General features: G+C 64.0%; 5 protein-coding genes across 21 annotated transcripts in view; 2 read left to right on the plus strand and 3 right to left on the minus strand.

Moving 5' to 3' along the window:
• GRIN1 (glutamate ionotropic receptor NMDA type subunit 1) overlaps positions 1-6,383 on the plus strand; it is a 29,103-nt gene extending 22,720 nt beyond the window's left edge. For 2 of the 13 annotated variants that reach the window (XM_030818264.1, XM_030818266.1), the window contains 8 exons: positions 33-145; positions 220-368; positions 475-632; positions 789-950; positions 1,196-1,305; positions 1,396-1,541; positions 2,821-2,931; positions 5,047-6,383. In XM_030818264.1, coding sequence (XP_030674124.1) covers positions 33-145; positions 220-368; positions 475-632; positions 789-950; positions 1,196-1,305; positions 1,396-1,541; positions 2,821-2,931; positions 5,047-5,163 — 1,066 coding nt within the window. In that variant the 3' untranslated portion in view covers positions 5,164-6,383. The other 11 variants (XM_030818265.1, XM_030818268.1, XM_030818273.1 and 8 more) reach the window with 7 other exon arrangements.
• LRRC26 (leucine rich repeat containing 26) lies at positions 6,384-7,660 on the minus strand. The gene is made up of 2 exons (XM_003279806.3): positions 6,894-7,660; positions 6,384-6,808 (listed from the first exon to the last, which is right to left on the minus strand). The coding sequence occupies exons 1-2, from the start codon at positions 7,564-7,566 to the stop codon at positions 6,480-6,482; spliced, it is 1,002 nt and encodes a 333-aa protein (XP_003279854.2). The 5' UTR covers positions 7,567-7,660; the 3' UTR covers positions 6,384-6,479.
• Positions 7,661-8,426: 766 nt separating this feature from the next.
• Positions 8,427-9,566, minus strand: TMEM210 (transmembrane protein 210). Its single transcript, XM_012508874.2, has 4 exons — positions 9,431-9,566; positions 9,144-9,279; positions 8,916-8,945; positions 8,427-8,688 (listed from the first exon to the last, which is right to left on the minus strand). Exons 1-4 carry the CDS (start codon positions 9,516-9,518, stop codon positions 8,499-8,501), a joined length of 444 nt encoding a protein of 147 aa, XP_012364328.2. The 5' UTR covers positions 9,519-9,566; the 3' UTR covers positions 8,427-8,498.
• A 2,576-nt stretch (positions 9,567-12,142) lies between these two features.
• On the minus strand, positions 12,143-25,894 carry ANAPC2 (anaphase promoting complex subunit 2). 5 transcript variants are annotated; one of them, XR_004031489.1, is made up of 13 exons: positions 25,704-25,894; positions 24,764-25,386; positions 23,513-23,645; positions 21,612-22,380; positions 21,066-21,183; positions 19,306-19,487; positions 18,421-18,562; positions 18,085-18,160; positions 17,814-18,017; positions 15,700-15,745; positions 13,051-13,180; positions 12,580-12,815; positions 12,143-12,506 (listed from the first exon to the last, which is right to left on the minus strand). XR_004031489.1 is itself a non-coding variant. In XM_030818276.1 (13 exons), exons 1-13 carry the CDS (start codon positions 25,818-25,820, stop codon positions 12,294-12,296), a joined length of 2,469 nt encoding a protein of 822 aa, XP_030674136.1. In that variant the 5' UTR covers positions 25,821-25,894; the 3' UTR covers positions 12,143-12,293. The 5 variants fall into 5 exon arrangements, 3 of the variants coding, with proteins under 3 accessions (XP_030674136.1, XP_030674134.1, XP_030674135.1); XM_030818276.1 differs by lacking the exon at positions 15,700-15,745 and having other exon boundaries at positions 21,612-21,731; positions 22,206-22,380; XR_004031490.1 differs by lacking the exon at positions 15,700-15,745 and having other exon boundaries at positions 13,051-13,190.
• On the plus strand, positions 25,842-27,649 carry SSNA1 (SS nuclear autoantigen 1). The gene is made up of 3 exons (XM_003279807.4): positions 25,842-26,066; positions 26,356-26,555; positions 27,096-27,649. The coding sequence occupies exons 1-3, from the start codon at positions 25,865-25,867 to the stop codon at positions 27,201-27,203; spliced, it is 510 nt and encodes a 169-aa protein (XP_003279855.3). The 5' UTR covers positions 25,842-25,864; the 3' UTR covers positions 27,204-27,649.
• The last annotated feature ends 126 nt before the right edge of the window (positions 27,650-27,775 follow it).

Raw genomic sequence — 27,775 nt, forward strand, 5'->3', positions numbered from 1 at the left:
CCTCTCTCCCGCCCGCCCTCTGCGCCCCGCAGCCCCTTCGGCCGGTTCAAGGTGAACAGCGAGGAGGAGGAGGAGGACGCATTGACCCTGTCCTCGGCCATGTGGTTCTCCTGGGGCGTCCTGCTCAACTCCGGCATCGGGGAAGGTAAGGCCCCGCCCGGCCCTCCTGGTCCCGCTCCGGCCCTCTAGGGTCTGACAGAGCCCCCCGCCCGCCCACAGGCGCCCCCAGAAGCTTCTCGGCGCGCATCCTGGGCATGGTGTGGGCCGGCTTTGCCATGATCATCGTGGCCTCCTACACCGCCAACCTGGCGGCCTTCCTGGTGCTGGACCGGCCGGAGGAGCGCATCACGGGCATCAACGACCCTCGGGTGAGGCCTGGCCGGGCTGGGGGTGGGAATGCGAGGTGAGCTGGGGTCGGCCTCGGTTAGGGGCCTGGGGAGCCGCCGCCGCGAGCCCTGCCCTCCGACCCTGCAGCTGAGGAACCCCTCGGACAAATTTATCTACGCCACGGTGAAGCAGAGCTCCGTGGACATCTACTTCCGGCGCCAGGTGGAGCTGAGCACCATGTACCGGCATATGGAGAAGCACAACTACGAGAGTGCGGCGGAGGCCATCCAGGCCGTGAGAGACAAGTGAGGCGCGGGCGGCCAGGGCGGGACAAGTGCCGGGAGGGGGAGGGTGGCCTCCACCGGGCAGGAGAGCGTCCGGGCCAGGCACCCCGGAGGGCGCGGGCTGGGGCTTCCAGGCTGGCAGGACCAAGGCCCCCGTGACTCCGCCTCTGCCGGCAGCAAGCTGCATGCCTTCATCTGGGACTCCGCGGTGCTGGAGTTCGAGGCCTCGCAGAAGTGCGACCTGGTGACGACTGGAGAGCTGTTCTTCCGCTCGGGCTTCGGCATAGGCATGCGCAAAGACAGCCCCTGGAAGCAGAACGTCTCCCTGTCCATCCTCAAGTGAGTGTCCGTGCGCCCGCGTCCCTCCTCCGCCCCTCTCCACCAGAGGTGGACGCCCTCCCCAGTGCCAGATCACTCCGAGGCCGCCACACATTTCCCACCCAGGCCAGGCGCTGCCCACTCCACGCCGCACCCTGCCCCGCAGGCCCCGCCCCGCCCCGGCCCCGGCCCCGCCCCCGCCCCCAGCTTGCCCCTTCCCGTCCTGGGCCCCGCCCAACTGCAGGCTCACTTGTTCCCACCCCCAGGTCCCATGAGAATGGCTTCATGGAAGACCTGGACAAGACGTGGGTTCGGTATCAGGAATGTGACTCGCGCAGCAACGCCCCTGCGACCCTTACTTTTGAGAACATGGCAGGTGCGTTCTCCTTCAGCCGTTCTCGGGTGGGTTCTCCGTGGGCTGCGGCCTCTCTGGCCAGCAACTGAGGCTCTGGGTCCTGGCACACAGGGGTCTTCATGCTAGTAGCTGGGGGCATCGTGGCCGGGATCTTCCTGATTTTCATTGAGATTGCCTACAAGCGGCACAAGGATGCTCGCCGGAAGCAGATGCAGCTGGCCTTTGCAGCCGTGAACGTGTGGAGGAAGAACCTGCAGGTAGGGCAGGCCACCCTCCAAGGCCTGGTGCCCAGGGCCCGGCCCGGCCACGGCCCTCCTCCATCCCCGAAGGCCGTGGCACTGGCTCTGGCTCCGGTGGGCAGGACTGGAGCTAGGAGCCATGGCCAGGGGCAGTGGTGAGTGCTCCCAGGGCACGGGGGCAGCGCTGGTGGGGGGCTGCCTGCAGGTGGCTGCCCACTGCAAAGCCGGGGCCAAGGGAGGCCACGCACCCTGCTCCAAGCCTCCGCCTGGCCCCTCTGTCTCCAGAGTCGCCCGCCGGTACCCATTCCATAGGAAGGCAATCAGGCAGGGTAAGACAGGGGCCCGCCTGTGTATGGCACGTGAGTCCAAGATGCATTTTGCCCTCCGCCGACCCAAGCCCCTTGACACCCTTCGGAGACCCCCCCTTTCCTGCTATGTCCTTGTGCTCCGTGACTCTAATCCGAATTGGGCCAGGTCCGGTCCTGCCTGGTGCCCAGGTTGTATCCATGAGAATTTGCCACCAGCAAGGGCAGCCACGGCCCACCTGGGACAGGGTGGGCAGTGGGCCTGTACAGGCCTAAGGGCTCGTGGCCCGCGGTCGAGTTCCGGTTCACTCCGTCTCTTCTCTTTCTCTGGGTGCCGTCCTGGAGCCTGTGTCCTGAGATGAAGCCGACAGTGCGGCCAGGGCTGTTGGGGGATGGGGTTGCTGGAGGCTCCACACCTCTCATCCGCCCGCTCTTGCTCTTGGCCCCCACAGGTCCCCTGGGGACCTGGCCGCAGCCACCACTGGCGGGCACAGGCCACCTGGCCATCAGACCTGAGGCCAGAGTCCCGGGAGCTGCCTCTGTCACTCCAATTCCACCTCGACACCTGCCTCCAGCCCTCGGCCCCCTCCTGAATCTTGGCGTGTGCCCCTTGGGGGTCAGTGGCCTCCACGCAGACAGCTGGTGTGGCCTGAGGGGCAACTCCTCCAGTCCTCAGAGGACTCCTCCTCCTCGGGACGCCTGTAAGCCAGGGCCACCCAGGAGCCAGGGAGCCAGGCGGACCTCCCAGGAAGAGCCAGCCGAGAGCCCCCAAGCCCAGCCCCAGCACGAGCAAGGTCAGGCCCGAGACCCCGGGCAGGAGAAGAGGCCACCCTCGAACGTCCGCTGTCGGCCCGTCTGTCCAGCACAGGGAGGCAGGCAGGAGCGAGGGCCCAAGTGGCCGGCCAGGCTGGGCAGCGGCCCACCCAGGAGCAGGCGAGGGCAGGTGTGGCCACCACCCTAGCCATCTAATCACTTATACATATTCATTTTAGGATAGAAAGAGTGGTAGAGCAGAGCCTGACCCTAAAAAGAAAGCCACATTTAGGGCTATCACCTCCACCCTGGCTTCCAGCTTCAAGAGACGTAGGTCCTCCAAAGACACGGTAAGGGGGAGAGCACCCCAGTCCCGCGTCCGACTCCACCTGCCCTGCCCTGCGTGTGTCTCCCGCCCCATCACCCCGCCCCGGACCCTGGGCTCCTGTGGCCCACTCTGCCCCTGTCTCCCTGCGGCGGCCGCTCTGCCCAGCCCGCCCACGCTGCTCTCTCTCACTCTCTGGACCTTTCTCCCCGGCCCTCCTGGGTCCTCGGCTTTCCCCGTGTGTCTCCGTTAGTCTGCCCGCCCACCTCCCCTGCCATGACCCACACGCCATCTTGAAGCCTGTCATCTCGTTGGTCAGTCAGTCAGCCACACCACCTCTCGGGGCCAAGTCTGGGGCCCTGGGAGCCCAGCGTGGCCCCGCCCTGGACTCCTCAGCTGCCGGGAGGCCACACCACTTCTCTGTTATGTCCCCGTTTCTCTTGCCTCTCCCAGAGGGGCCCGCCGCCCTCACTTTGCCTCTGCGACAGCCCTGCAGGGGGTGGCTGTGATGTCCCATCCCGTCCGTCTGTCTGGCCACTGGCCCCGCCCCCCAGACACCTGTCTCACCTGTCTCACCAGAGCCATGCGTGTTGCATCTTCATGTGGTCTCTGTGTGGGCCGGGGGCTGGGGGCCGGGCCTGGGTCCGTCTGGGTGGACGGCTGGGGCCTGGAGTTGGAACTGGCCCCGGCCACGGGGGACTGGCAGGCAGGGAGTGGGGTGGGACCGAAAGGGGTGGCTCCCACCCCAGGCTGAGCAGGGGCCCTGCAGGAGGTATGGCGGCAGCTCCCAGAGGGTCTGAGAATGGGTAGGGGCGGCCCCACAAGCCCTGGCCTGCAGAGGCCCAGGACGACACTGAGGTTCCCAGACAGGGAGGCCTCTGGAAGGGAAACGAGCACCTCAGCTCCTGACCCCAGCAACCCCACAGGGCCCACCCCAAAGAGCCAGGCCTGCTCTTTGGAGCCCAGAAGCCCCCCTACCTCCTGCTCGGGGCAGCTTGTCCCTGTAGCGAATATGCACACTCGGACCAGAGGCCCCCAAAGCGAACCCAGCCTTGCTAGAGGCACCCTAGGCCCAGGCACCATGGTGGGGAGGGGCTGCCCAGAGAGGCAGCAGAGACCTCAGTCCAGTGGCCACCCTGCAGTCCAGGGGCCAGTCTGGCCCACAGGAAGTCCCCAGCCCATAAGCTGCATCACCAGAGAGAAGCTTACGCCCCGGGGAGGAAGTGCGATTTGCAGCCACCCGCCCCTCAATGCACTGGAAGCGGGGCAGACCTCCAGGGCACAGACAGGACTTGGCATCAAGCAAGCCAAATCCTGAGATGAAGCCACCAGGGTGCCCCAAGAGGGACCCATGAGGCCTGGCTGCTCAGCTTCCTGGGGAAGGGACCTGGCATGCAGGATGGGTGGACAGTGAGAGCCTGTAGGCCTGGGGGCCACTGGAGGCTCAAGGAGCAGGTGGAAGCACCATTCCTGGAGCCACCCCTGCTGCAGAAAGCGGGCAGAGCCGATGCTGCCAAGTCTGAGCCAGGAGTCCCGCAGGGAACAGGGAGGGGGAATAGCACAGGGATTGTGGGCCGGGCAGGCTGGGGAAGAGGGGGTGTCCAGGCAGACAGGAGAAACAGCGATTTGGGGCAGGCAGCCACGGGGGGCAAGCACAAATGTCGTGCAGGTGATGGGCCACTTTCAGAGGGTGACACTGGGTCCCAGGGCCCTGCCTGGAGCGGGGCCAGGTGCAGCTCAGAGACCCTCATGGTGCCCTCCTGGGGACATGTTCCCAGTGGAACCCTCACCCGAGCCTCCCTGGGCACCAGGGACCGTCCTCTGGGGCCAGTTCTGGCATCACATGGCATCTGGGGCTGGCCCTGCCCTGCAAGGCTGAACTGTGGGGGGCACTGCCAGCTGGGGGTCTGGGCAGGGGAGGGCAGCCCAGATCCCACCTGGTCTCTGGGGCTGCGAGCTTGTTCTGAGGGAGGCGTGGGTGGGGGGGCTCCTTTGGGCAGGGTGGGGTCAGTCCGGCTGCGGAGATCCCCTGCCCCTGTCCTGTGGCCGGTCCGGGCCAGGGCGGCACTGGGCGCTGAGGGCTGGGGTCCCTGGCGGCCGGCGGGGCCAGCGGGTATTGATTGTTGGTTCTTATTTATAGAGCACCGGGGGTGGACGCGGCGCTTTGCAAAACCAAAAAGACACAGTGCTGCCGCGACGCGCTATTGAGAGGGAGGAGGGCCAGCTGCAGCTGTGTTCCCGTCATAGGGAGAGCTGAGACTCCCCGCCCGCCCTCCTCTGCCCCCTCCCCCGCAGACAGACAGACAGACGGACGGGACAGCGGCCCGGCCCACGCAGAGCCCCGGAGCACCACGGGGTCGGGGGAGGAGCACCCCCAGCCTCCCCCAGGCTGTGCCTGCCCGCCCGCCGGTTGGCCGGCTGGCCGGTCCACCCCGTCCCGGCCCCGCGCGTGCCCCCAGCGTGGGGCTAACGGGCGCCTTGTCTGTGTATTTCTATTTTGCAGCAGTACCATCCCACTGATATCACGGGCCCGCTCAACCTCTCAGATCCCTCGGTCAGCACCGTGGTGTGAGGCCCCCGGAGGCGCCCACCTGCCCAGTTAGCCCGGCCGAGGACACTGATGGGTCCTGCTGCTCGGGAAGGCCTGAGGGAAGCCCACCCGCCCCAGAGACTGCCCACCCTGGGCCTCCCGTCCGTCCGCCCGCCCTCCCCGCTGCCTCGCGGGCAGCCCCTGCTGGACCAAGGTGCGGACCGGAGCGGCTGAGGATGGGGCAGAGCTGAGTCGGCTGGGCAGGGCCGCAGGGCGCTCCGGCAGAGGCAGGGCCCTGGGGTCTCTGAGCAGTGGGGAGCGGGGGCTAACTGGCCCCAGGCGGAGGGGCTTGGAGCAGAGACGGCAGCCCCATCCTTCCCGCAGCACCAGCCTGAGCCACAGTGGGGCCCATGGCCCCAGCTGGCTGGGTCGCCCCTCCTCGGGCGCCTGCGCTCCTCTGCAGCCTGAGCTCCACCCTCCCCTCTTCTTGCGGCACCGCCCACCCACACCCCGTCTGCCCCTTGACCCCACACGCCGGGGCTGGCCCTGCCCTCCCCCACGGCCGTCCCTGACTTCCCAGCTGGCAGCGCCTCCCGCCGCCTCGGGCCGCCTCCTCCAGACTCGAGAGGGCTGGGCCCCTCCTCTCCTCGTCCGGCCTGCAGCCCAGAACGGGCCTCCCCGGACGCTGGCTCGGGACTGTCTTCAACCCTGCCCTGCACTTTGGGCACGGGAGAGCGCCACCCGCCCGCCCCCGCCCTCGTTCCGGGTGCGTGACCGGCCCGCCACCTTGTACAGGACCAGCACTCCCAGGGCCCGAGCGCGTGCCTTCCCCGTGCGGCCCGTGCGCAGCCGCGCTCTGCCCCTCTGCCCCCAGGGTGCAGGCGCGCACCGCCCACCCCCCACCTCCCGGTGTATGCAGTGGTGATGCCTAAAGGAATGTCACGCAGTTTTCGGTCTGTGTCGCTTGTTAACGCCAGCAGACAGTGTAAAGGGAGGGCAAAGGCATGGGGGAAGCTTCGAGCGCTCCAGGCGGCCGCGGCCGCTCAGGCTTGGGCGGCGGCGGCGGGGCTCCCCGGGTCTGCGGGCGAGGCACAGCCGTGGGGGTCGGGATCAGGGTTCGGGTCCGGCGGTCTCGGCAGGCGGAGGGCGGCGGCGCGGCGGCGGCGGCGCGCACGGCACGCGGTGAGCCCGGAGCCCAGCGCCAGGCAGGCAGCCAGGCTGACGAGGAAGGAGGCCGGCCCGAGCGCGTAGACCACGGCCAAGTCCCGCAGGGCGAGCGGCTGCGCGCAATGGCTAAAGGCGGCGTCGGAAAAGGCAGTCAGGGGATTGAGCGTCAGGCGTCCGGGCCACACGCAGAGCACCGTCTCGGCCTCTGTGGGACACAGACAAAGGCGCGACATCAGGCGGCGGCGGCCGCACCGCGGTGCAGACCCCGACCCGCGTCCCCAACAGCTCACCTGACGCTGGCAGCGGGTGCCGGCGCAGCCAGGCGCAGAGCGGGCGCAGCGCGCACCCGCAGCCCCAGGGGTTGCCGCGCAGGTGCAGCGCGTCTAGGGCGGGCAGGCGGCCCAGCAGCCCCGGCGCGAGTGCCGTCAGCTCGTTGTCCTGCAGGCTGAGTGAGCGCAGCAGCGGGAGCGCGCCTAGCGCCGCGGGCTCCAGGCGCGCCAGCCGGTTGCCGGCCAATGAGAGGTTGCGCAGCGCGCGCAGCGGCGCGAAGGTCCCTGGTGCCAGCGCTTCCAGCTGGTTGGCGCTCAGGTCCAGCAGCTGCAGCGCGCCGAGGCCCCAGAAGGCTCGCACATGCACAGAGTGCAGCCCGTTCTCGTGCAGGTCCAGGCGCTGTAGCGCGCCCGCTCCTGCGAAGGCACCGGGCGGCAGCGCGCGGACGCGGTTGTGGTCCAGCAGCAGCGCGCGCAGGCGCGGGCTCAGGCCCGCGGGCACGGCGGGCAGCGAGAGTGCCGAGCAGCTGGCCAGGCCACCCGGCACGCACGTGCACACCTCGGGGCAGTCCGGGGCGCCCGGGGACCCCGAGGGCGAGGCCGTGGCCGACACCTGGGCCCAGACAAGCCAAGGCGACAGCAGCAGCAGCAACAGCAGCAGCGGCCGAGGCCGCGACCAGGAAGGGCTCCGCATGGGGGCAGCCCCCGGCACCCCCGATGGGAGGCCCGCTGCCTGTGCGTCCCCGGAGCCCGTCGTCCGCGGAGCCCGTTCCTGCGGCGCCTGCACAAATATTAACTCTCTGGCCCGAGCTCAGGCAGTTCCTGTCCCACGGCTGGATCCACGCTTGGGGCGGGGGCAGGGCAAACAGCCAACGCCCGGCACCGCCAGCCACCTGTCCGGGAGCTCCAAACTATTGGCTCAGAGCCGGCCACAGCGCTATCAAGACCACCTCGCCCCGCCTTGTCCTCCACCGGGCGCCTGAGCAGCAGGACACCGCCCACCTGCACCCGCCCAGCTCACGGCTGCGACAGGGGCCCACACGCAATGCAACCCAGAGGTCCTGCTCCTCAACCGGCTCGACCCCACCCAGGCTCAGCAAAGTGATCCCAAAGTGCACATACAGAGTGGCCCCCACGCAGGGATGGTCCTGTTCCCACGGTGGATGGGGCCGGGGTTGTAAACAGGCCTTGGGGTGGAGGGAGACAGCACACCCGAGGCAGGAGAGGCATGCCTGCCCCACCCCTCCCCCCAGGACTCTCCTGGGATAGAGGCACAGACGAGTGCAGTGGGGCAGGGGTATCAGCCCAAGTCCTCCTGTTAAACCCAGCGCCCTTCACAGTTACCAGTTGCAGGTCCTGTTCTAGGGGCTTTCCAAAGCGGGGTGCAGGAAGGAGCCGGGCTGACCAGCTATGGCAGAGAAGGTGGAAACATTAGGGGTATGGTTTCCTGCCCTGGGGCAGAGGAACAGGGGAACCTGGTATGGGGCCTGGGCACCCTGCTTTGATGAGACCCATATGCGCGTGCACCCTGCATGATGCAGCCTTGAGGGGTGTGAGAGCCTGCAGGGAGGACAGTGCACAACCACTAAATACACTTTAATTCCCCTTCCCCAGCTGCTCTCAGCCCTACTCAGGTGGTAGGGGCGGGGGTGGTGGCAGCTCCTCTGGAGAAGCCTCCATGGGGATGGCCACAAGGCTCTGATCCTCTAGTGGTGGCATCACAGAGACCTCCAGGTCAGCGTCCATTAGCTGGGACTCCACGTATACCGGGTGCAGGTCCATGCGATCTTCCTGGACCCCAAAATTCTCCACCAACCTGCATGACAGGGGCCAGGTCAGCACGAGCTGGTAGAGTCCTGGTCCCCCAGGACAGGCCAGTGTCTGGGACAGTGCATCCCCACAAAGGGCCTCCCCTGAGACAGCACCCCTCCTCCTCCAGGGACAGCACCCCTCCTCCTCCAGGGACTCCCCTGGGATAGCTTCCCCCACCAAGGGCCTCCCCTGAGACAGCGTGCCCCCCCCGAGGGCCTCCCTGGTGCTCACCTGTTGTCCACTAGCCTCGGGCATGTTTCACTGAGGGGACGAAGGCCGACATGAGTCCTGGAACAGTGCTGGGCCCCCGGACCTCCCCCAACACACGCCTAGGAAACGCCATTCCTACCCCAAGTGACAGCCCACCCAGGGGGTAAAGGCCCCTCTTGCAAGACCAAGGGCCCAGGGCGGGCAGCCTGGCCTCACTCCCATCCGCTCCCAGCCCCAGGGTTCACACACCCCTTGGCCCGCAAGACACCAATTGCCACGATGATGAGGGCACAGAAGCAGCTGGCACCGACGCCCGCCAGCACCACAAGGAGGGCAATGAGGGCCTCGCGGCTGAGGCCAAGGCTGCATTCACAGTAGGTTCCAGCTGCAGAGACAGGGCCGCATGGCCACGGGCTGGTCACCTGCCTGTGGAGGGCCCCCAAGCCTGCCCCTGCCCTGGTGGCCACCAGAAGGACACCAGGGCTCCCCAAGGAGAGCCATGGCTGGGAGCAGGGTGCGGGGTCAGGAGGAGGCACCTGCAGCAGGGATGAGCAGAAGGGACAAACATGTGAGGCCCAGGGGGCCTCCACGCAGGCAGGACGCAGGCCAGGGACCAGGGGCCATGTCCAGCCCTGGCCCCACTACACACCTCTGACGGAACTGTTGGAAGGCGCTGACTTCACAGTGGGACTGTGAGGTGGGGGTGGGGGGGCTCGCGATGCCAGTGTGTCATTTGCCTTGGGCACCGCAATTCGGGAAGCCATGGACAAGCAGCCCTGGGAACGGGACAAGTGGGGTGGACAGAGGCCTGAGAGCCCGGCCAGCTCTGAGGCAGAGGCAGCAGTGGGGCTGACCTGGTCTTACAGGCAGTCCTTCACACTGGTTTCACCGTGTTAGCCAGGATGGTCTCAATCTCCTGACCTCGTGATCCACCTGCCTCGGCCTCCCAAAGTGCTGGGATTACAGGCGTGAGCCACCGTGCCCGGCCGGGTCCTTCAGAGTGAAAGGGGATGGGCAGCACTCCAGGCCCTGATGTGGGTGCGGTGGCCTGGCAACCTTGGGGGGTGGGCGGCAGGCAGCCTCGGCCTCAGCTCCCTCCCAGCATAAGGGCTGCAGCAGCTCAGCGTGTGGGCTGGGCTCCAGCTGGCTGCAGGCCGCCTTCCTCCATGGCTGGGGCAGGAAGGGGCCAAGGAGGGCTAACAGGGTGGGCTTGCACCCAGCCTCCCTCCCCACCGCTTCTGGGAAAGTCTGACTCACACTCTGGCAAAGCTCAGGTCAGAAGGACTGCTGGCACCCAAGAGAATTCCCCATCAACTTGGAAAGGTCTGGGGGACACTGGCCACCCCGGTCTGAGCAGGACCCCAAGCCCTGCCTCCCGGACATCCCCCATCCAAGGCTGCAGACTAAAGGTGTCACTGAAGGTGGAGCTCCCAGGAGCTTTTCCCTCTGCAGAAAAGGCAAGCGTTGCCCACGGAAGTCGACCACAGGCCGGCATGGCCTCCTCCCTGAACCTGCTGTTCCAGGCTGGGAGAGAGGCCCCTGCCCTCCCAGCCTCCCCTCCGCTGGACCTGCCAAGCAAACCGCCAGGCAGCAGAAGGAAACACCTGCCCCACAGCCAACCCAGGCCAGGCCTCCTGCCAGCTCAGGACCCATGGGGTGCGGGGGGCGGGGCAGGCACAGTCTGGCCCCAGTGGCCCTGGTCACCAGGTTGACAGGCACCCTCCTGCTGGGGTCCTCTGACCTCTGACTTCCCGAGTGACGCCGTGACCCGAGATGCACCCTTCGCCCTTGTCTTCAGGACACATCCAGAGATGGAATCCACAAGACACAGAACAAAAGGTGTACCAGAGCCAGGCTGGCAGTGACACCTGACAGGCCAGCCCAGCAGGTTTGTATCCTGGTTAGGACAATGGCACACCCAGCCTGGGGCCAGGTGGTGGCCATGGACAGCGGGATCCAGGCAAGGCCACCGCCTGAGGGGGGACAGTGGGCATCAGAGCAATCGGGACCCCCCCCACCAGAATTCAGGAGAGGGGTCCCTCTTTTTGTGACAGCAGCACAGACAGCCTTGGAGTGGAGCAGGTGGCAGGGCCCAGGGCTAGAGGGGAGATACCGCACTGGCAGAAGCAGCCCTCCTTGGCGGGGCAGAGGCCTGATGGGCACAGGCTGTGCATCTGGCACCTGCCTAATCCCGGCCACTTCCTCCTTCAAGCCCCGAGGCAAAGTTCTCCAGAGCAAGGAGGGTGCAGGGATGTCCACGGAACGGGACGGCTCCAACAGGCCAGAGCTGGAGAGGTGGGAGGGTGCTGGGCGGCAGCTGCAGGAGCCCAGGACAGTGGACATGTGGGAACCAGCAAGGGCATCTGGGGACAGCGGTGGGAGCACTGAAACCAGGCACAGCTCACAGCCTGGGAAGGCGCTGCAGCAGGAGCGGGACTCCAGGCACCAGTTCAAAGGGCCTTTGTCCCCCTCGAGGACGGCGCCATCGGGGGGGAACGCGTCTGGCCTGGAAACAGCACCTCTGGACAGAGACCCAGGTTTTAGCAGCAGAAGAGCCCAGAACTGGACCCTAGGGCCCTTGCTCAGTTTTGTGGCATCTCCCTCTCCTAGTGCCAGCCTCTGGGACAGGACCTGGGCAGCCTGCACACGCGTGACCACACGTGGGGGGACGTGGGGGCGACCTGCCTTTCCGAGGCATAGCTGTGAGGCTGAGCCCTGCGGCCACCCTGCCCGAGTGTGGAGCAGGGGACAAGTGCCCAGTCCTCTGGCCACCAGGGCATAGCCTTGGGCAGAGCCTTGCTGCCAGAGATGAGGCGTGTTGGCCTAGAGGTCATTCGCCAGCCTCAGCAATTCCAACCGAACCCACACAACGTCCCAGCCTCACCTGAGACCTCCTGGCCCGGCACGTGGAGGTGGGCACAGGCTGAGCAGTGGGTGACCCCAGGGCTCCTTCTAGAGGCCAGAGGTGCAGGGATGGAGCTGGAGGTCTGGCGGGTAGCACCAAGCCCTAGGACGTGGCTGCCTGAGCCATGGCCCGGGTGTGACGTGGGCCTTCACGCGCCGCTTCCTGAGCACCCTGGGAGGGGGGCGGCCCGGGATGCTCTCAGGAGGCCATGTTCCCAGTGCAGATGTGTAGGCCTGGGTGGCCCCTCACCTGCTGCTGAGGAGCAGGCCCTGCCAGGCTGAGAGAGAGGCCCAGGCTAGAGGGGGATCCTGGGGGGCCCCACAAAGCCACCAGGACAGAAAAGGATGATCTGACTTGCTTTAATCTGCACACTGTGGGGGTGGGGGTGGGTGTGCTCCTAAGCAGTGCATTCTGGGACACAGGCAGGCGGGGGCAGGCACGGGAGGACGAGCGCACCTGCAGGGCAGCTCCTGGCGGGCAGGCGGGTGGGTGTGTCAGCTGCAGTTCTTGGGCAGGCGGTAGACACCGGCCGAGTAGACGAGCTGCTGGTCCCGCACCTTCTTCTGCAGGTAGCCCTGCAGCTCCTGCAGGTCAATCTCGGCCAGTGCAGGCCCGGTCACCACAAACATGCGGAGCATGTTGTAGATACGATCCAGCGAGAGGCTCTCCAGGTTGGTCAGCATGGCCTGGATGTACGTCCAGAAGAGCTGCGGACACAGGCCAGCCCGTCAGGCACCTACAGGCCTTCCCCCCGCCCCCCCGCGGGGCCTGCACACGCACCAGCAGCTCCTCCTCCTTCTGGTCAGCCTGGGAGGCCATGCCGGAGTCGCTCTCATCGTCACTGTCAATGAGCACCATGTTGTCCCGGTCCTGAGGCCGCTCCTCCTCAATGACAGAGAAGGTGCCGGGGGGCTCCTCGCGCAGCACACCCTGTTGCAACCACACGGACATCCGCCGCCGCAGCAGCGCCACGGGCATCTTCACCGCCTTGCTCAATTCCTCCAGGGTCCAGCTGGCTGCGTGCAGAGTGATCGGGACGCTGGGCAGCCTGGGCACGGGCTGCACCTCCCCTGCCTCCTGTCAGCCCAGAGGTCGGGGGGCTCCCAGACCACACTGCCTTGCCCGTGGGAAAGGGAAGGGTGCTGCCTGCTGGCGCAGCTGCCCCAAACCACACCCTCACTGAGGAACGGCCCCTCACCCACAGTTGGGCCGTCTGGCTGGGGCAGACCAGCTAGGGGCTGATGGGCTCACCTTGGTCCTGAAAATACAGCAAGATCACCGCCTGTACCGGGGTGACCGCCACAGACAGCGTGCGGTCAGCCAGCTCCACGTCCATGGTCACCAGACCCAGGGTGTGCTTCCAACTGAGGGTCCGCATGGCCTAAGGAGGGCTAGGGTCAGCATGGGCAGCTCAGCTGCAGGGGGCTGAGGCCCATGGGCTCTGCCACCTGGTACCCAGTGAGAAAGGGGCTCCCAGAGCCACCTGCCCCACCCCGCCCTGGCAGGCAGGTGAGCAGCGAGAACACAGGACTGGGTGGGGTCCCCACCTGCTCAGGCCACTATAAAACAGCAATGGGGCCAGCATCATAAGGTGTGTCCCGAAATGGCTACATTGGCCTCCTGACCCCCAGTGCTTGGAAATGTGGCCATATTTGCAAACAGGGTGGATGCAGATGTAACTGAGGTCACAATGGAGTGGGGTGTACCCTAATACAATTGACTGGGGTCCTTCTAAGAGAAGATGGGAAGACACGGGCAGGCAGGCAGGGGGCCACACGAACAGAGGCCGCCTGGAGCAACATGGCCACAAGCCAAGAACACCAAGGCCTGTGGCAAACACCAGAAGCTGGGGGGCAATGGAGGTCTCTAAGAGGTTTCAGAGGGAACGGGGCTGCCAATACCTTCATCTTGGACTTCCAGCCTCCAGAACTAAGACAATCTATTTCTGTTTTTTTAAGCCACCCAGTTTGTGGCACTTTGTTACAGCAGCCACAAGAAATGAACAGATTTTGGTACCAGGAAGGGTGCTGCCGAAACCTAACACCAAGAATTGTGGCAGCAGCTTTGGAAGTGGGTGATGGGGAGAAGCTGGAAGAACTGTTGGTAGAAAGACATGAAGACAAGCCTGGAAACAGCCGGGAGAGGAGAGCTGCCGCCGTCTTGGAGAATACACACAGCATCACAGACTGGATGTCAGCAGCAATGCCGACCCAACAGGTGCTTCCAGTGAGGTCTCAGGTGGAAATGACCGTGCTACTGGGAACCGGAGGAGGCAGCAGAGAGCTTGGCTGGCTGCTGCTCTGCTGTTGGGTGCGAAGTGGGGCCTGCAGCTGATGAGCCTGGACATCAAGCTGAGATTTCCAAGCAGTGTGGAAGGTGCCACCTGGCTTCTCCTTGCTACTTACAGCAGAATGCAAGAGGGAGACCATCAGTGAGGCAGGGACCATTAAGCAAAAAGGCACCAGCCCTTGGGGATCGGAAAATGCTCTATCCAGGCAGCTCTGAGACGTAGCCAAGGGTGTGGCTGGACCAGGGTTTGCAAGACGTGAGGTGTGACCTGTGTATCCAACCAACCATCTCAGCAGCAGACAGGGACAGGTGGGGCCTCCGGGAAAGGGCTACGGACCCGCCTGTCTGAAGGCTTCAGCACTGGTGAGCTGCATGATAAGCCAACAAGGTGTGAGAATTTTATACCAGCAGAAGTGCTGCCAGGCTGGACTGAAAGGAAGGCAGGCTCCAAGGGCAGAGCCGCCGAGGCCGAGGCTGGCGGGGTGGGGCTGCCCCTGCAGGCCGAGGACAGAGCAGGGAGCCAAAGAGGATATGCAGGCCTGGAAGTCAAGTGGAATTTCGGCTGGTGGGTTTGGACTCGCTTGGGACCTGCCAACCTTTTTCCTCCCAGTTTTCCCTTTTGGGGTGGGAATGTCTATGCTTGTCTTACGGTTGAACTTTTTTTCCTTTTCTTTTTTTTTGAGGCGGAGTCTCGCTCTGTCGCCCAGGCTGGAGTGCAGTGGCACAATCTCGGCTCACTGCAAGCTCTGCCTCCTGGGTTCAAGCTATTCTCCTGCCTCAGCCTCCCAAGTAGCTGGGACTAGAGGCAGGCGCCGCCATGCCTGGCTAATTTTTTTTTGTATTTTTAGTAGAGACAGGGTTTCACCAAGTTGGCCAGGATGGTCTTGATCTCCTGACCTCGTGATCCGCCCGCCTCAGCCTCCCAAAGTGCTGGGATTACAGGCGTGAGCCACCGCACCCAGCCACAGTTGAACTTTTGAAACAGATCATCTGTTGGCTGATTTCATGGCATCACAGCTGGAGGAATGGAGCACACTCCAGCCTCCCCTGTACCTCGTTTGGATGTATTTACAGGCTGAGATGTGTGTGGACCTTTGTGTGGATGACATTTAGATGACATTTGGGACTTGGAGCTGATGCTGAAATGGTGAAGACTTTTGGGGACATTGGGGCTGTCACTTGCATGTGGGAGGGGCCTGCCACGGGGCAGATTGTCATGCACTGAATTGTGCCCCTCGAAAAAAGACCCATGAACCCCTAACTCCCGGTGCCTCTGATGGGATCTTATTTGGAAATACAGTCATTATAAGATATAATTAAGATGATGTCACCCTGGAACAAAGTGAGTGTCCTTCTAAGAGGGAGACAGGTACAGAGACAAGGGGGAACGTCACAGGCGACGCGGCAGAGACCAGAGCGAGGCACCCACAGGCCCAGGAGCTCCTGGAGCCCCCAGAAGCTGGAAGAGGGGAGGAAGCAACCTCTCCTAGAGCCTTCGGAGGGCCCTGCTGACACTGACTTTAGACTTCCGACCTCTATAAGACGATACGTTTCTTTTAAGCCCCCTGGTTTGTGGTACTTTGTTCTGGTGGCACCGGGGCACTGACACACCTGCTCTGTGGGCCAAGGGTTCCTGAGTCCTTCCAGGATCCAGCAGCTTTTAACGGAAACAAACCCCTCTTTATGGACAGAAAATGGAGGTGGAGTCAGTGGCTTGCCTAGGTCCTAGCTCTGGCTCCAAGGCCGTGACCTCCACAAACGCCACTGGTCAGCCTGCAGCAGGACGGATGCAAGGACTCAGGAGCAGCCGGCTCAGGGGTGACGCTGTGGGCTGCCTGGCCAGCCACGTGTCCAGCAAGGTCGCTCGGCCAGGAGCTCTGCTGGTGGGACCTCTCAGCACAGCCCCGGGGCCTTCCTGAGCCACTCCTATGTCCCGCTGAAGTTAAGACAAAGGGCACCAGAGTGTGGCTGTCCCAGCACATCAGGCCTGAGCAACAGGCAGTGGCTGAGCCATGCCTGGGACCCAAGGCGGGACCCTGGAGGGAGGCCACTGGGGCCTTGCCTGGAAGCGACGCTGGAGAGCCTGAGGCAGCCAGAGGGGCAGGGGGAAAGGGACCGAGCACGGGGCCCGGCCACCCAGACGATTTGTACCAGAATGCAGTGGGGCACGGTGCCCGCAGGCTCCAGAGACACCAGGCCAGAGCTCGAGGTGCGGGGATGGCCCAGGCGCTCCTTTCCACCGGGAGCGGGCATGAGCCACACGGACCCTCCACAAGCTGCAAGGGATACCTGGACTCTTCCAGAGCCAAGCTGAGGCCTGGAGGGAGGCAGCAGGCGTTCACCACCGTGGTCAGCAGCCCGGCCCTACCACAGCCCCTTGGCCTCCCGCCCTGGGGGCCTCTGCCTGGCCCTCCTCTTGTCTGTCGCTGGAAGGAAGCTTCCCCCTTGGTTTCTAAAGTGGGCACATCGCCCTGCCATCCCCTGGGAGTAAGTTCCCTTGGTCTGTCAACACAGCAAGGCCCTCTCACTTGCAAAAGAAAACACATCTAGGTCCAGCCTCCTTCACAGTAGACCTGGAGAAGCTGTGGACCCTCCCTTGAACTCAGCCCTACCCGCCGGCCTCCTGGCGGCTCTGTCCTGAGGCTGCTCCTTCTGCCCAGGCTGAGGCTGGACCATCCCCCTTCTGGGGTACCTGGGGTTGGGGTCTGCAGACTGGATGCCGGCTGTGCCCCAGGACCCTCTCCTCACATGTCTCCCGCTGGGGTGCCCGGCTCCCCCAAGTCCTGAGCACTCGCTGGGCACACCAGAGGCCTCACAGGCCCCACACATCAGACTGAAAGCCCTGTCTGTGACCTGCCTGTGACGACCATCGTAACCCCTTCCTCCCCGAGCCGACACATCTCACCTGACTATGAGCTCAGGGAAAGAACCTCCAAGCCTAGTTCCATCCCTCAGGCTCTGGACGCCTGTCCTGGGACTGCCGGGATCAGCAGTGCTGCCAGGGGAAGTGAGCCAAACGTGGCCAATACCATCCTCTGGGCACACTGTCCCCATCTGCCAGTGACCTCCAGGCCAGGGCTCGCTCCTCCACTCCCCACATCTGCTTCCCTCCTACTCCCACCACAGACCCATAGCCCCAGTCCTCAAGCACCACTGGAGCCTGCAAAGGCAGTTCTGGAGGAAACAGACGTGGAGAAGGGGCAGGGCTGCGGTCCCGGGGGTCAGGTGCGCTTGGGAGCGCTGCCTTGGGCAGAGGGCAACCCTGGCTCCCTAGCTGCCTCCCTGCAGTGACGCAAGGCACCCCAAGCCCCGGTTCTGAGAGGCAGAGGGTGGATAGCGAAAGAGGAGGAAACGCTCAGAGGGCAGGGCCTGCTGTGGCCACAGGGGTCCCCATGAAGTAGCTCAGGAGACCTAGGCCCAGCACAGCCCACCCAAGCGCCTGTGGGCCGCGGGGACGCTCGGTCACAGGGGGCACAGGGGGCACGGGCTCGCTGGGAGGAAGCCCGCAGGGATGCTTGCTCACAGGGGACACGGGGTTGCTGGGAGGAAGGCGGAGAGAGCGTGGGCCAGGCCCACTCCCTCTCCTGCAGGGGTGGCTGCGAGACGGGACCAACCCAGAGACACTCAGGTGACAACGGGGCAGCCACAGGCACCAGGCTGCTGGGAGCCCCGCAGTGCAGGGTAGGGGTGCCGAGAGCCCATGGGGTGGCCTGGCATGGAGGTACCTTGAGCTGCTCGTACTTCTTGCAGTAAGCCTCCAGGGCTGCCCTGATATCCTCGGGGACCTCCAGCTTCTCGTCCTTGAAGGGCGGCCAGAACTCACTGGACAGGATGACAGCATAGACCCCGAACGGTGGCTGCTCCTCTGCTGGCCGCTTCTCATCCTCCTCCCGGATGTTGGCGTTGATGCGGCGGGAATCTGCCATGTCCTGAGGAGGAGCCGGTGTCACGGGGGACCTGCGGGGTGGCCGGGCAGCGGGCGGGGCTGGGACCCACCTTCAGCATGACTTCACAGAAGTGCATTGGGGCCTCGCCAAAGCGCAGCTTCAGCAGCTCCACATTGCGGATCTCCCTGGAAAGATGAGCGTCTGGGCAGGGGGTCGCGATGAGCCCCAGCCCCAAGGAGCACCTGTGGCAGGGCACGGGGGTGCCCCCCAGGCAGAGCAGGGGGCCTGTATGGGCACCCCGATGGCTAGCACACCCCCAGCCAGGAGTGGGGGCGGAAGCACAGCTCCAACCAGACCCCAGGCATGGCGTCAGGGCCCCGTCCCGACAGAGGCTTGGCAAAGTCCCCAGCACCTCTGGAGACGGCCGGCACATCACGGGCCTCACCGCTCGGGGCTGAAGCTGAACTGGTGCAGCAGGCGGTCGGCCAGCAGCGAGCGGTACTCATTGATGAAGAGGTCCTTGCTGCCGTAGATGCTAACCAGCAGGCTGATGATGTCCGATGAACGCCGCTTGGAGCTCGACTTCCCTGGCATCGTGGGGGCAGGGGTGTCACCTGACAGGCACCTGGGCAAGGACAGGGCCGCCCCGCTCCCAGCCAGATGGCACAGCCCAGCACAGCTCTCCCTGAAGGCCCTCGAGGCTAGGAGCAGCCTTGAGCTTCCCGGGAGACCTGGAGTCAGGTCCTGGGGCAACAGCTTCAATCCCCAGCCCCTCTCACCCCACAGGGACCTCCCGGGACTCCCATGAAGGCTTAGGGGACAAGCCAAAGGTCCTGGGGTTTTCCTCTGAGAGAGACTAAAGATGTGTTGAAGACTTACCATCTGTGCCAGGGCAGGGGCCAGGCCTGGGCCCCACAGCCCTCAGAGCCCTCACAGACGAGGGCCAGGCACAGATGGGCTCTGAGCAGGGGCTGGCACCCTAACAGGACTTTGAGGCCCAAATCAGTACAGAGCTCAGGGGTCACCCACGTCTTCACTCCTCTGCCAGGTGCAGTGGCGGGGCAGGGACACCCCACAGCTCACAAGTGGTGGGAGGCAGGGCATCCCCCACGGCCAGAGTGACCAGCCACAGAGGAACACAGCCCATCACGGGCCTGCCCGGGCTGGCAGGCGGCGGAGCACTGCCCTGACCTTTGACACCCTCAAGCCTCTGAGACACTGGCCACACCTGACACAGCCAAGCTCTGTGACAAGGGATGAGTCCAGAGCAGACGGCCTGGCTGAAGCCCCCCACTCCATTGGTGAAATGGACCATGCGGGGCAAGCTAACCCGGATCAGCATCCACAGGGTCTGGGACCCAGTCCTCCGGCTCGCCCGAGTCATCCTCGCTGTCCTGGCCTGTCTCCAGGCTCGCCGGGTCGGTCTTGGACAGCTCAACAGCCAGGTCCCCTGTCCCGTCCGAGTCCCCCGTCAGCCCAGCCACAATCTGCCGCACCGTGTCCTCCCGTGTCCTGCCGACGTGAGTGCTGCTGTGGCTCACAGTGTGGACACCCCGCGTGCACCTTCCACCACCCATTCCAGTCCCCGCCCCATCTAGGCCAGCACCACCGACCCTGCCTCTACACTCAGTGGTGACGGGCTATGTACTAAACACAGGCCTGTCAGACTCCTTAGAAACAAACAAACCCAACACTACATGGGAGCAGCAGGAGCTGCAAGCGCAAGGCCGGCCTGCGCACCTGCAATCCCAGCACTTAGGGACAATGAGCCAGGAAGACTTGAGCCGAGCTGTCCGAGGCTGCAGGGAGATAGGATTCTGCCACTGCACTCTGACACAGCAAGAGCCTGTCTCAAAAAAAAAAAAAAAAAAAAAAAAAAAAAAAAAAAAAAAGGGCAGGGCTTAGTGGCTCACGCCTGTAATCCCACCACTTTGGGAGGCCGAGGCAGGAGGATCGCGAGGTCAGGAGATTGAGACCATCCTGGCTAATACGGTGAAACCCCGTCTCTATTAAAAATACAAAAAGTGGCCGGGCGCGGTGGCTCACGCTTGTAATCCCAGCACTTTGGGAGGCCGAGGCGGGCGGATCGCGAGGTCAGGAGATCGAGACCACAGTGAAACCCCGTCTCTACTAAAAATACAAAAAAATTAGCCGGGCGTGGTGGCGGGCGCCTGTAGTCCCAGCTACTCGGAGAGGCTGAGGCAGGAGAATGGCATGAACCTGGGAGGCGGAGATTGCAGTGAGCCGAGATTGCGCCACTGCACTCCAGCCTGGGCGACAGATCGAGACTCTGTCTCAAAAAAAAAAAAAAAAAAAAAAAAAATACAAAAAGTTAGCCAGGCGTGGTGGCGGGCGCCTGTAGTCCCAGCTACTTGGGAGGCTGAGGCAGGAGAATGGCGTGAACCTGGGTGGCGGAGCTTGCAGTGAGCCGAGATCGCGCCACTGCAGTCCAGCCTGGGCCGACAAGCGAGACTCCATCTCAAAAAAAAGAAAAAACAAAGAACTGGCTCAGAAGACAGGCCAGCTACAGCCACAGAGCACCAAACAAGTCCAGGTAGGGACCAGATTCCACCGGCTCCTGCTGCTCAGCTCCTGGGGGCCACTGTGCCTGCCAGCCCCGAGCCAGGGCCTCTGCGACCCCTGAGGAATTCCCAGGCAGCCATGTCAAGGTCCTCATTCCAACACATTCACCAAACAGCCCCAGGGAGTGTCTGTTCCTTGTCGTGGGAAAGGCCGGGACAGCAGAGCCCACTCTCCTTGCCTGGTTGGCCTTGGGGACTGGTCAGCACCAAGGCGAGGCCAAGTGGAAGAGCTTCTCTCTGTGCTGGAGATGGGGAGGCTGAGCAAGGGCTGTGGTGGGCCTCTGGCAGCTGCACACAGAGGGCACGGTGACACCGCGTGACAAGGACAGGTGCCCGGCACGGGCAAGAGGAAAGGAAAGAGCCCCGGGCCTGATTCCGTGCACTCAGCCCGGCCGGGGAGACCTTGTGTCCTGAGGCCGAACACACCCTCCGGCTGCCCCCAGGACCACGTGGAGCTCCGCAGGATGCCCGGGGTCCCAGTGGCTCCTGGGCCGGCTGCGGCCCTCACCTCAGGTAGCGGCGGATGGGCTCACAGGCCACCTCCAGGATGACCATGGAAGGGTCCAGCACGCGCAGCGCCTTGATGGCAGAGATGTAGAGGGTGATAATGTCACATGTGTTGACACCTACAGCCAGGGCAGAAGCCAGCAGTTATGCAGTGCCCGGGACCACAGCCTCCCAGGGGCAACGCCCGAGTAGACAGCTGGCCATGCCGGTCGGGTGGTCTACAGGGCCCCACTGCAGCCTCATTCCCTTGTCCCCCCATCCCCACCTCTACCTGCTCACAGGCCCTGCCCTGCAGGGAGGTCTGTTCTGAGAACTAAGTCTCATCACCTCAGACCTACCGGTCAGTCCTGACTCCCTCCAAAGAAGAAACAAGCAAGCTGACGGGCACCTCAGATCCCCTAAGGACCTCGCCAATTGCTTCTCAACCCATTTCTTCCTTAGACCTACAAGTCCAGGGCTGGCAGACTGGGCCCCAGGCTCCCTGGACATGGGCCCCCCGGTGAGTGTCTAAGCCCAGAGTGCTGGGTAGCTGGGCAGCACACAGCACCTGGATGCAGGAGCCGAGTCTCCAGGGCAGCCTTGAGGGACACGAGCAGCTGCTGCCTCTGGTCCGTCCTCTCCAGGCAGTACTTGAGGTCCTCGATGGCTGGCCGGGAGTCTGGGAAGTCTACAAGAAGAGGAACATCCCTCAGGGACAGACATGGATGCGTGCGCATGTGCTGGCTGGTGCAGAGTGTGTGCAGTGTGGGAGAGGACACGCGCTTGCCAGCCCCAGGACGACGACGAGACCACCTGCTAGGCACCAGACATCCCCCGACACTCTGGCGTGCTGATGCATTTGACCAGAACGCCACAGGGTGGACAGAGCAACACCCAGGGGCCAGTCCCCAGCAGGAGCGAAGGCCAAGGGAGCACAGCAGTGGACACCCAGAAGCACCGTCCAGCATCTGCCACACCTGCCCTGATCCAGGCACGGGGGACGCCGTGGTGGGGAGGGTCCCAGCACTGCCCGGCGCACCCCCCTGCAAGAGCGACAGTGAAGGCACAGGGAGCCCAGACGCAGACACAGAGGAGACATAGCAAAGGCCCTGGGAAGACTCCCCAGACGGGAGAGTGGACCCCGAGGCCGGGGCGGGACGACCTCGGATGATGCTGAAGAGCTCCTCGATGCGCAGGCTGGCGTAGATGCGGTAGAAGAACCTTTGCACATGGCAGCGCCAGCGGCGCAGGGTGTTGCCGGCCTCAGGAGACGCAGGCCTGGTGGGGCCATCCTGCAGGAACACCTTGCCGAGCCAGCCGACCACCCGCTCGATCCACTGTCAGGAGAACACCAGTGTGAGCTGCAGGAAGGCATGGTGAGCCCCAGGCTGACTCAGAGGCTGGGAGGAGCCTCGCAGCCACGCACCCTATCAGCCAGCACTGAGGGGAGCCCGAAGGCCACCTGTGTCTGGAGGCTGGAGCACATCAAAACCTGCAGGGTGGGTGATGGCCCAAAAGGTGACGTCCTGGCCCCCCTGCGGTCTTCATGCCTCTCACATGCACCAGTGCCCACACTTATCACTGGCAACAGCAACCCTAGCGTGAGACGTGATGGACACACACGACCTGTGCGCCGTGCCTGGTGGGCACACTTGCCCCCACTTAAATGGATAAACACGCCCTTGAGACCAGACGGGGGGCCCAGGCGAGCACAAACCTCTAGGCGGCAATTCCGCCACGGGGCCCAGGCGTGCTCATGCCCCACAGACCTGCTACCCAGTGGCAAGACCACATGGATGTTCACCCTCTCCACCCACTACCCACTCTTGCCCACTGCTGTGGCGACACCCTCCCTCTTTGAAAGCCCAACATCACAGCCAATCTGCACCTCAGTAGAGGGACTCCGAAGCACTGAGGAAAGGACAGGTGACACGTGGGAACAGGGTGGGGGGACCCACATGGCTGGGCCCAGCTCCCCTATGGCTCTGGGAGCCCAGAGCAGAGCCCCAGACCACACCCCAACAGCACAGGTGCCTGGAGGTCTCATGTGAGGGTGTCTCGCTTCCCGCTGTGGTGCAGGCTGGCTGTAGGTCAGTCCATGAGGGACCAGCCAAGCGAGTCCACACTCAAGTAGGGCAGCGAACAAAAGGGGGTCCATTCAGTGGCTCCTCTGGTGGGCCCAGCTTCGCCACACCTGCCTGAGGCAGCCCCCTCGGGATCCTGGCCCGGTACTGCCTGCAGCCATGGGATTCTGCGCAGATCCGAAGAGCGCACCTCAGATGTGCCCTCACTGTCACCAGGGCCCAGCAGTACTGGTCTCTACCCCACATCAAGACAGCTCCAGCCACCATCCGGTCTGGGCCCACCCAGGCCTCCATGCTCTGGATGCTTCTGAAGCCAGGTGTCAGGTTTGCCAGAAATCTACTCCCCTGTCTCCAGCAGGGCACAGCCCAAGGGAGGGGTCCTCACCTTGTGGAACTCACGCAAGAAGGAGCGCTCGTACTCGCCTCGGCAACGGTCCTCCATCCTCTCCCGGGTCACCTGGTGCAGGGTGGTGGTCACAGCCTCGGCACTGACCCGCTCCAGCAGACTGAGCCTGTGTCTAGAGGAAAGCCCTGGCCATGGGGCACCCACAGCACACACCGGCCCCTTTAGCCCAGAACAGCCCCACGCCAGGACAGCCCTGCCTATAGAGTGCATGCAGTGCGCACACACGCACACACCCAGCACACACCTCCCCACAATCCTCAGCTGTGGGGGGCGGTTGTACCAAAGGCTTCAAGAAGCCACTGGGAGCACAGAGCACTCCCAGGCTCTGCTGTCCCCACCCAGCTGGCCTCTGTCCAGGTAGGGACACTGGCCTTCCCCATGTGATCAGTGGCAGCAGGTGTGGCTGTCGGGGGCCCTAGCCTTATCTCCTACAATCAACTCTGAAACGACAACCAACTGCACTGCTACCCTGGCCGCAGAGGTACAGATGCCACTGTCTGTGCCTTTCAGTGCAGTCTCTGGTCTACAGTGACAAGAAGACTCAAGAGGAGAATGAGAAAGGTTGCCGTGTAACTTTTGCAGGGATGAGCCAAACAGAAGCCCTTCTCCCTGACCCCTGCCAGCAACAGGACCACTCCTTTAGTCTGCCTTTAGTCCACCTAAAGCCTCTCAAATAGCTGCGTGGCTACACCTCTGTTCAATGTGACAAAGCCACCACAAATGGCCAAGGGTGTGACAATTGCTAGAGAACTACAACAAGACTTGTCTCTCACAACAAAACCCTCTCCTCTCCAAACTAACAAGAGATTGCTTGCCCTCACAGTGACCTGATCTCCCTGGAGAGAAGCAGCAGCAAGCTTCTGTTCATAATTACAGGGCAAGGAATGTCGACGAGGGTGAGAATCATTCCTCCCCAGGATCGACAAAAGGCACAGTGGAATTCTGCAGAGTCCAGGAAGTTTGGAGTTGCTAAGAAATTTGCTGCTGCAGACACAAGCCAAATAAGGCCTTACCAGGGTCAAGGCATGAATCTGTGGGACTGAAGATGAGTGACAGAAGACAGACACCTGTGTCCAGTACACACTGCACAGGAATCCTTGGGACTGTCTCTGTGTTATGTTCCTGGTTATCAGGTCGGCTCACCAACTTTCTGCAGAGGCCAGCTGGACCCAGGGGAGCAGCGGGGAACCAGAAGGAGCAAGGGCATGGCCATCGGGACAGACTACTCACAAGACCTGGCTGAGTTGATGGAACTGCTCCAGAGCCTGGCGACACCAGCACTGTTGCTTGTCACTGCTGCACCCTGCACACAGCGGGCTCTGCAGGAGCCGGTAGTACCGGCGACGGGCATACCGGCTGTCCAGCTCCCCCTCCAGTTCCGGGTCTGTGCCCCCTTCCCCCTTCCTCTTACTCTGCATATAGACTCTCAAGAAGCACCCATACAGACGCTGGATCATCTCTTGGAAGGTTCTGGGGGTGCTAAAGAACAAGACTCCGCGCAACATAGTGTGGACTTTTTCTCGCAGCCCCTGAGCACCAGTGCCCATCAGCAAGCCCAGGCGAGTCCATTTCTCCAGCAGCTCTAGGCTACGCAGGTAGGGATCCAGGCGGCTCTCCAGCAGGCCAAAAGCGTCAAGGAGCAGCAGAAGGCACTGGGGCTCATCCGCAGAGTTCTCGCATTGGGAGATGGCATTCCAGAACTCAGGGGAGATATTGGCCTGCAGGTCATTCTGCAGCACCTCTACGAACCACTCCTCCAGGACCGAGTGTAGGCCGTGGCCCCTCAGAACCTCCACCGCCGCCCGGAGCTCCTCTTCCTTTGGCGGGACTGCACCGCTGGTCCGGGAAGACACCTGGAGTGCAGAAAACCGTGAGGCGAGGGGAACACAGCATAGAGGTGGGGAGAGGCGGGGAAGGGAAGAAGCTGAGGGGGAGGCTGCAAAAACTCCGCTGCCCCCTGTCCGTGGTGCCCGGACGTTGGGCCGAAGCTAGGGAAGGGCTGCCAATGGAGCTGAACGAAACGAAACGAAACGGAAAAGTGGTGGAAAGTGGCAGGACAAGACAGAGGCGAATGACGGACAGAGCCGCATGAACCCGAGGGTGGCCGCCCCAAAGCGCGTAGGGTCCCGGAAACTCCTCGCGGGGCCGCCGCTCTCTTCCCAGGCCTCACCAGCCCCAGCGCAGCCGGCGGCACCAGGCCGGTGCTCACGGTGTTCCAGGCCACTAACAACTCCTGTCCGGGTCGGGAGTCGCTGTCCCCCTCCGCCACCACAACTGCCGCCGCCATCTGCACCCACCGACTCCGAGATCCGCTCGGCGCGGCGCGCGGCGATGACGCACGTCTGCACGCGTAGCCATGACGCGCACAAGGCGCTCAGCGATGACGCGCTAGTTCGGCGCGCCATCAGGGAGTCGTGCGCAGGCGCGGACAGCGTTGCTTCCGCGGCGGTTGGGGTGGCGGGGCCCCGGGCGGCGTTGACCATGACCCAGCAGGGCGCGGCGCTGCAGAACTACAACAACGAGCTGGTCAAGTGTGAGCGGCGCAGCCGGGACGGGGAGGTCGGGAGGGCCGCGGGGCCGGGTTCCCGGCTCGCAGCGGGGTGCCCCTGGACCCGCCTCGCTGCGGGCATCGCGCGGCTTGAGCAGAGCCCTCCGTGCCGGGGGCTGGGTGTCCGTGGCCCGAGCCCTCGCTGGCTCGCAGGCCCTGCGCCGGGCGCTCGGGGGTGGTGCCTGACTCTGGCTTCCTCGGGTGGAAGGAGGCCCGCCCTCCGCCGCCGCCCTCCTGCCCTGGGCCCACAGCGCCGCCCCTCCCGGCCCCCCAGGCATAGAGGAGCTGTGCCAGAAGCGGGAGGAGCTGTGCCGGCAGATCCAGGAGGAAGAGGACGAGAAGCAGCGGCTGCAGAATGAGGTGAGGCAGCTGACAGAGAAGCTGGCCCGCGTCAACGAGAACCTGGCACGCAAGATTGCGTCTCGCAACGAGTTCGACCGGACCATCGCAGAGACGGAGGCCGCCTACCTCAAGGTGGAGCTCGGGAGGCCAGGCCGAGCATCAGGGGATAGTCACGGCAGGGGTGTAGCCACGGCAGGGCGTCAGGACCGTCTGGGGCTCCCAGCTGTGGGCAGTCTGTGCCTCGCTGCATTTCGGGCAGGGGCAGCGTGGCCAGGCCCACTGAGGAACCCAGGCTGCTGTGGGAGTGACCGTGGGGCTGTCTGTGGGGCCTGGGGCATCCTGGGTCCTGGTCTTTATCCGGTTGTCGCTAGGCATGTGGTTCTTTCTGCTCAGTGTGAAGAGCCAGGTCTTGGGCAGAGCACCCAGCACGGGCCAGTGCTAACCCAGCCTGGCTTTGAGGGTGGAGAGGAAGTGTTTTGGGTCAGATTCAGGAGGGAAGAGGGCCCTGCCACCCCATCTGCCAGTCCCCTTGGGCTTCCGCCTTTCCCCACGCAGGATCCCTTGGCTACAGCACCCCCAGCCAGGTCCCAGCACCTGAGTGTGAGGACAGCTGGGGCTTAGGACCTTACCAACAGGTGAACGTTAACAACCTTCTCACTTCTCTGGCCCCAGATCCTGGAGAGCTCCCAGACTTTGCTCAGCGTTCTCAAGAGGGAAGCTGGGAACCTGACCAAGGCTACAGCCTCAGACCAGAAAAGTAGCGGTGGCAGAGACAGCTGACCAGACGGACAGGGCCTGCCTCCATGCGCCCCTCAGCTCAGCCCCAGCAAGTGTGTCCTCAGAGCATCTTTGTTCTTCACGACAGCAGCTGCCTTCCTTCACTGTCTCAGGTGCCAAGAGGGGCAGCTGCCAGCCTCCACTGGCATCAGTGACAAGTCCAGGGCACAGCCCACCCAGGGGGTCCTGCTTTCGTGCTCGCACAGGCTGTGGGGATGGTGGGCTCCGGGTCAGCTCGGCAAGGGGCCTGTCTCTGTGGCACCCACACTCCTGCCCTGCCAGGGAGGCCCTGGTTGTCTGAGCACCATGGGGGCCCCCTCACCTTGTCCCTCCTCAGCTAGCAGAGGCCCAGGGCAGGGGACAGGGGTTCTCCTTCACCCCAGAACTCAAACCTCAGGTCTCACCCCTGTGGCCTGTGATTATCAATAAAGATTATCTTTGTAAAGATCCTTGCAAGCCTGCTGCTTGCCTGTGTCAACAGCATGGGGCTGCCAGACACCCACAGAGCCAGAGCCTGAGGCTCCCCCTTGGGAGAACAGGGAGGAGGGTCTTGAGTGGCCTCCCTGTGACTGCCC

This window comes from Nomascus leucogenys, chromosome 8 (assembly GCF_006542625.1).
Source record: "Nomascus leucogenys isolate Asia chromosome 8, Asia_NLE_v1, whole genome shotgun sequence".
NCBI classification, from domain to species: Eukaryota; Metazoa; Chordata; class Mammalia; order Primates; family Hylobatidae; genus Nomascus; species Nomascus leucogenys.

Bases quoted from the DNA above. Each gene is read 5' to 3' on its own strand.
- SSNA1 (XM_003279807.4), top strand. From the start codon at position 25,865: ATGACGCACGTCTGCACGCGTAGCCATGACGCGCACAAGGCGCTCAGC. The intron at 26,067-26,355 runs GTGAGCGGCGCA...CCGGCCCCCCAG, and splicing joins CAACAACGAGCTGGTCAAGT to GCATAGAGGAGCTGTGCCAG. The intron at 26,556-27,095 runs GTGGAGCTCGGG...CTCTGGCCCCAG, and splicing joins CGGAGGCCGCCTACCTCAAG to ATCCTGGAGAGCTCCCAGAC.
- LRRC26 (XM_003279806.3), bottom strand. From the start codon at position 7,566: ATGCGGAGCCCTTCCTGGTCGCGGCCTCGGCCGCTGCTGCTGTTGCTG. The intron at 6,809-6,893 runs GTGAGCTGTTGG...TGTGTCCCACAG, and splicing joins GCACCCGCTGCCAGCGTCAG to AGGCCGAGACGGTGCTCTGC.
- TMEM210 (XM_012508874.2), bottom strand. From the start codon at position 9,518: ATGGCCCCTGGTCCCTGGCCTGCGTCCTGCCTGCGTGGAGGCCCCCTG. The intron at 9,280-9,430 runs GTGCCTCCTCCT...CTGTCTCTGCAG, and splicing joins TCTGCTCATCCCTGCTGCAG to CTGGAACCTACTGTGAATGC. The intron at 8,689-8,915 runs GTGAGCACCAGG...CCTGTCATGCAG, and splicing joins CCGAGGCTAGTGGACAACAG to GTTGGTGGAGAATTTTGGGG.
- ANAPC2 (XM_030818274.1), bottom strand. From the start codon at position 25,820: ATGGCGGCGGCAGTTGTGGTGGCGGAGGGGGACAGCGACTCCCGACCC. The intron at 19,488-21,065 runs GTGAGGGCCGCA...TCACGTCGGCAG, and splicing joins CCCATCCGCCGCTACCTGAG to GACACGGGAGGACACGGTGC. The intron at 18,161-18,420 runs GTGAGGCCCGTG...TCATCTTTCCAG, and splicing joins TTCAGCTTCAGCCCCGAGCG to GGAGATCCGCAATGTGGAGC.